Here is a 5,951-nt window from a genome sequence, read left to right as displayed (position 1 = left end):
ACAGGGAGCTTGAGTGTTCCAGACACATGGCAAGTCCTCAATAGAAAAAAAATCTGTTGGAAGCAATGAGTGAGCAATTGAACAAATGAATGCACTGCTTAGGGACTTTGTGAAGCGAAGCTGTGGAATTTGTGGACGTACTATCAGGGCTACAGGTAGGGAGAGGGTGGGGATGGGGAGCAGCACCGTGGATCCTGTGCCGGGACCACACAGGGTGGAGTGAGGGAAGGGTTTTAGGTACAGGCTCTAGGTGCTACTCTCAGCCTGGGCTTCCCTCCAGGCCTGGCGCACCGTGATCTTCACTTTGAAAGGGTTGATCAGAAAGACCACCTTGGGGTTGCCCTCCAAAGAGGGCAGCTGCCCATCCTCCGGCACGTCCAGGTCGAACCTCTGCAGCAACCAGGCCATGAACAGGAAGAGCTCCTGGCGAGCCAGGATCTCCCCAACACAGGATCGGGGTCCAGCTCCGAAGGGCAGGTAGCTCAGTGAAGGTGAGATGAGCTGGCTTCTGGCTGGATCCAGGAAGCGCTCTGTGAGCAAAGAGGAGGCATCAGGAACCTGCTCGGGACACCCAGCCCACAGGGGGTGACATCCTTGCCATCAGGGAGCCCTTAAAGATGCAGATGAATGAAACATTGAGGAAGGAGGCCGTATGCTGTGAACATGTGGAAATGCCACCATCCACTGAACAGGACACAGGTGGAGGACTTCTTGGGGGGGTGGTCAACCTTGCATCTGTAGGCAGTTGGCTGGACTGGCAGTCCCAGGAGCCAGGCTGGGCGTGTGGCCCTGGAAGGAGGACAGGCCAGGCCAGAGCAGGACCTTACCAGGTATGAATTGGTCCGGGCGGTCCCACTCCTTCTCATCGTGATGCAGAGCCCACAGGTTGATGATGACGTTTGTACCCTTATCTATGGTAAACTCGCCAATGCTGTGGGAGAGGGAAAGGAGAGGAGGCCTGTGACCCTGCACTCCTGAACCCACACAACCCCAAGCCCCCACATTCCCTTGCCCTGGGGCATAGCAGCTGTCTGCTTCCTCATTGCCACGCCTCCCTTCCCCAGCTTCTGCCAGGTGCACCCTGAATCCAGCAACCAGGCCATGACCCGCAACCCTAGCTTCCACACAAGGGCTTCTGTGTTGACCTTGATGTGTGTGGAGAGATGTGCCTAGCAGGGCATGTGGGTATGTGTTCGGTGCTGTTGAACTGGTACAGTTGTAGAGTGCCCAGGCTTTTGTGCCATGTGTCTCCAAGGGCAGCAGGCAGCTTGTGAGGGAGGGTAGGAGGATCTGTGGGTCTTCCCACGGGTGTCAGCCCAGGAACAGGGGATGATGGGTAGAGTTCAGTGGTTGACTACAGGCTAACCAGCGGGTGGGGGGAAGGAAGGCAGAGGTCGGTGGTCGTGGGAGGAGAGGCACCTGGAGTCAGTGGTGGCCTTGTGCGGGATGAGCATGGGGGCCACGGGCCTGATGCGAAGCACTTCCCTGATGGTGGCCTCCAGCAGCAGGAGCCGGTTCCGGTCGCTGATGGTGGGCTTACGGCTAAACCCCACTTTCTGGTCGATCTCCTCGTGGATCTTCTTCTTCAGCTAAGGATCAGGGTAGGTGCTAGTGGTCAGCGTGCTGGCTGACAGGAGTTTGCCTGTCACGGTCCAGTAGCCCCATCCCCACCCTTTCCCAGCTGGGCAGAGGTGAGTATATGACCGTGTAGTGCAGACAGCTAGCTTTCCCCGGGGAGCTGAGGCCAGCACAGCCTGGGAAGGCCTGAGGCTCTGGCCAGCAGCAGCAGGGAGAAGCCCACCTCGGGGTTGTGTAGCAGGAAGGCCACAATCCATTTCACCACAGAGGTGGTGGTCTCCACGCCAGCCCCGAAGATGTCCCCTACGGTGGCGAGGATGTGTCTATCCGAGAGTATCTCAGAGTCCTGCCCCTGGCTGGCGTTGTTGTTGATTGAGTTCACTTTGGCCTGCATCAGTATGTCCAGCATGTTGGTGATCGAGTCGCTGTTGAATTTCTCCTGGGTTGGGTGAGGTTGGGAGACAGCGATAAGGATGGTGTCCTGTGTGCAGTGCCCCTGCTGCATGGCCATCCCATCCTGGAGATGACACAGCTCCTTGGAGTAGCATGCATGGGACTGGCCAGGACTTACGCACTTGAGCAGATAGCAGGCAGCCCCTGGCCCACTGTTTACATTTTTAAAAAATGTTTACGAGCCCAGTGTGGTAGCCTAGTGGCTAAATCCTCTCCTTGCATGTACTGGGAACGCATATGGATGTTGATTTGTATCCCAGCTGCTCCACTTCCTTTTCAGCTCCCAGCTTTTGGCCTGGGAAAGCAGTAGAGGATGGCCCAAAGTCTTGGGACCCTGCTGCTACATGGGAGGCCAAGAAAAAGCTCCTGGCTCTTGGTTTTGGATCAGCTCAGCTCCAGCCATTGTGGCTGCTTGGGGAGTGAACCAAGGGATAGAAGATCTTCCTCTGTTTCTCCTTCTCTGTAAATCTGGCCTTCTAATAAAAAAAATCTTTACATGTTAAAAAATAATAATAAAATGTTTATTTGAGAGGCTGAAAGAGGTTCACTGCCCAGATGCCCACAATATCTGATGCTGAGGGCTGGGGGCTAGGGTCTGGGAGTTGGAGGCTGGGGGCTGGGAGCTGGGGGCTGAAGCCTATTGCTGGGGATGCAGTCCAGGTCTCCCACGGGAGTGACAGCATCACTGCCATCTCTCCAGATGCTCGTTAGGCAGCTGGTAGCTAAGCTGGGTGTCAAGCCGGGTCCCTCCAGAGGCCCAAAGGGCTAGGCTGCCCTCCTCCTGCCAGGATCCTCTTCCAATCCAGGGAGTGGAGGGGTCCCTTCCAGGCACCTTATCCTCACTCTCCTCACTTTCCCTTTCTCATTCATTCATTCATTGATTCGTTCATCCTGTTTTTTCTTGTGCACCTGCTACATGCTGGTCTCTGCTGAGCTCTGGAGGCCCCATGTGGTCCGGAATAGACTCCAACCCTTCTCCTCGCGGCTAACATATACTCACCTCTGCCCAGCACCTACCTTGCATTTTTCAAATATTTCATTCAGCACATCGTCACGCATTTTCACGTATTTTCTCATCGTCTCCAGTGTTTTATTGGGGAAAATCTGGCAGAGTTAAAAAAAGAAACGGGAAGTCCCCTTGTCTTACACTTTGCTTCTCCAGCTGCTGGAATCTCTCCTCAACCCAACCTTCTGTCTTTGGACAGCTCCCGCTCCAATCTCAGTCAAAATGGAAAGCAGGATGGGGACACAGAGGGAGTTCCAGCCCAGGGAGGAGGAGGTAGTCTTCACTTCTGTCTTCATTCAGTATCGCCCTGGGGGGCACACGGGCTTGGATCTGAGCCTAAAGGCAGATACTTGATCCTTACTCATCCTTCAAGGGGGAATCCAGAGATGCTTGTGGGGAATGCTAGGAGTAGGTGGGAATTGGAAAATGGCCTCAAATTATCCTAAGCGTGAAGATCCTTAAGATGCTTGATTAAAAGGTTACATGTGTTTATGTGGAGACATGACAAGAGGCAGCGGTCACTGCAGCCGAAGTGGGCAGTCAAAGTCAAGTGGAGGCAGGGGACAGGGAGGGACAGGGCTGGACCCCTCACCTTCAGCCATGGGAAGATGTCCACCAGGGTGTCCTTGTCCAGAGTGTTGATGATGCCCTCGTTGTAATGCTGCATGATCTGCAACTCGGGGTCTTCCTTTGTGTAGGAGGTGTTGAAGCAGATCAGGCAGATGATGTTGGTTATTGCCGTGAAGACAGATGTGGTCAGATTGATGGTCTGTCCATCGAAGGCAGCCAGCAAATCGCAGAACACACTAACTTCCTGACATACTGGGGGTAGGGTTGGGGATGGTGGTGCATGAGGTGGGTGGGGAACTCACCCTGCCTCTCTGCAGGTTCCACTTAGCCTGGGCGTGGGGGGATGGATAGCAGGTGACCACTAGATGGCAGCAGCAGCCAAGGAAAGGTGGGATGGAGCTATCAGAGGCTGCTTTCCCCTTACCCCAGGCCCTCTCGGCTGCCCCCAGCAGCCGCCCCTGGAGTCCCGGGTAGCACTCACTGATATTCTCCAGCTTCTGATTGCCTTCCCTGAACAAGGCAAAGGTGCTCAGCACCAGCTTCCGATGCAGCTGCCAGTGGGCGCCGTAGTCCGCAAAGGCGATCCCCTTTTGGTTGTCTGACAAGATGTCCAGGGTAGCCTTTGGAGAGCAGCCAGGGCTGTCAGAATCACAGCACATGCACCACACTCACACTCATCAACCACCCACGTCACCTGCCCTTCCGCACCCGGTTCTATCAGGTGAACCCCGAGTCTCCCACCAGTTTCCAATCAAGGTGGTGGCTGTCCCGGGACAGGCAGCATGTGAATTCGCAGAAATTAAAAGAACTGCCTGTGCACCTCAACCTTCCCCATGGCCCTCTGGTAGCGCTTACTTTTATCCTGCTGAGCTGGTCACCTTAAGCGCAAGCCTGCATCCAGAGTGCTCCAGTTGGACTTGGGCAAAGCTGCCTCCTTCCAGAAGCACATCCCAAGAAGGACAAGTGTCCAAAGTCTCCCTCTCCCAGCCCCCAACCTTCCAAATCCCACCTGACTCACCTCCCGTATCTACTTTACCCCAGAGAGAAACCAGCCAAGACAGGTGCAAGGTCCAAGCCGAAACTCTGCTATGCACCACCTAGCCACGAGCCTGCCTGCCGTCTGGGGCAGCCACAGAGAGGCTGCAGGAAGCAGACTCCTTTTCCCCAGCATATGGCCCTGGAAGATGGCAGCGGCTGCCCCATCTTCCTCGGAGAGAGCAACATGAACACCAGCCAGGCATGGAGCCTGGACTTTAGGCTTGCTGTGCCCCTGCCCCGCAAGGAGGGAGAAGAACAGGCCAGGGCCACGACACATGAGGTGAGAAGAAGTTAGGAGCTCCTCATCCCACCTCCTGGGCAGCGTTCTATTCTATTCTATTCTTGCCTAGCTCAGAGGCAGGGTAAGGCCTAGTGGGAGAGGCTGCTCCCCCTCCTTGCCCCTCAGGTGTGCTTCTGGTTGTTGGAGCTGGCAGGGTGTGGAGTGGTAAGGGGTAGAGGGTCATGCCCAGCATGGTGCTAGCTCCAGAAGTGCACTGCCCCTCTTGAGGTGGGTATCTCTTACCAGTTGGGGCCGTCCACAGAACTCCTTGCCTTTCTTTACAAGCACCTCCTTGGCCAGCTGGTGCTGGCCCACGATCACTGTCGTCTTGCTGCCCACCCGCATGGAGTAGACCGGGCCGTATTTCTCCTGTAGCTTGAAGAGATTGACATGCTTATGGCCGTGTCTGGGGAGGAATGGCAGGCTGCCCACTAGGGGCAGGGCTGGAAGGCTCTTGGGGTACTTGGCACCAGAGAACTTGGCCCTAGGCCAGAAGAAATAGGCCAGAACGAGCAGCCCAAGAGCCAGCAGCTCCCACATGGTGGCCAGGCAGCAGCAGGCAGGACGGACGGCTGTGGGATGAGATGGCGCTCACAGTCCCAGGGTAAGAGGAGCCCTTTTTAAAGGGATGCCCTGATGTTCACCTTGACTTGGTATTATCTCTTGTATTGTGAAAGTTTATCCTGGAGCAGAGCCAGGCATGAGCCCTCCCCCAGAACAGGGAGAAAAGGGCTGGGAGGAGGAGGGGGGAGGAGGAGTGGGAGCTTCTTCAAGGGCGACCCAACTTCAGGGTTAACCCCTGGAGGAGGAGCGAGGTAAGGGAAAGCCAGTTGGCTCCCTCCCTGCAGGACTTCAGGGCCCGAGCAGAAGCCACTGAGCCTGTCAAGCAGGTGATAGCCCGAGAGTTACAGCTGGCAAAGCCTGTCAAAAATACATCACATGGTCTCATCAGGCAGCGTCTGAGCCAAGTGAGAGGCCTTTGAGGTCAGATAGTGGGAGATGGTGATGGTAGGGAAAAAAAAAAAA

At 55.6% G+C, this 5,951-nt stretch overlaps 1 protein-coding gene across 1 annotated transcript; it reads right to left on the bottom strand.

The window, feature by feature from the left end:
- Positions 1-246: 246 nt before the first annotated feature.
- On the bottom strand, positions 247-5,465 carry LOC121164190 (steroid 17-alpha-hydroxylase/17,20 lyase). The gene is made up of 8 exons (XM_040992192.1): positions 5,169-5,465; positions 4,089-4,227; positions 3,630-3,859; positions 3,049-3,135; positions 1,802-2,017; positions 1,420-1,589; positions 828-931; positions 247-530 (listed from the first exon to the last, which is right to left on the bottom strand). The coding sequence occupies exons 1-8, from the start codon at positions 5,463-5,465 to the stop codon at positions 247-249; spliced, it is 1,527 nt and encodes a 508-aa protein (XP_040848126.1).
- Positions 5,466-5,951: the final 486 nt, after the last annotated feature.

The sequence above is a fragment of the Ochotona curzoniae genome, unplaced genomic scaffold, assembly GCF_017591425.1.
Source record: "Ochotona curzoniae isolate NIBS_2020 unplaced genomic scaffold, NIBS_Ocur_1.0 contig_66, whole genome shotgun sequence".
In the NCBI taxonomy this organism is placed as follows: Eukaryota; Metazoa; Chordata; class Mammalia; order Lagomorpha; family Ochotonidae; genus Ochotona; species Ochotona curzoniae.
The sequence above is the reverse complement of the archived record's forward strand: the minus strand, read 5'-3'. Positions and strand labels throughout refer to the sequence as shown.

Bases quoted from the DNA above. Each gene is read 5' to 3' on its own strand.
- LOC121164190 (XM_040992192.1), bottom strand. From the start codon at position 5,465: ATGTGGGAGCTGCTGGCTCTTGGGCTGCTCGTTCTGGCCTATTTCTTC. The intron at 3,860-4,088 runs GTGAGTGCTACC...CCCTACCCCCAG, and splicing joins TCAGAAGCTGGAGAATATCA to TATGTCAGGAAGTTAGTGTG. The intron at 2,018-3,048 runs GTAGGTGCTGGG...CACCCAACCCAG, and splicing joins AAATATTTGAAAAATGCAAG to GAGAAATTCAACAGCGACTC.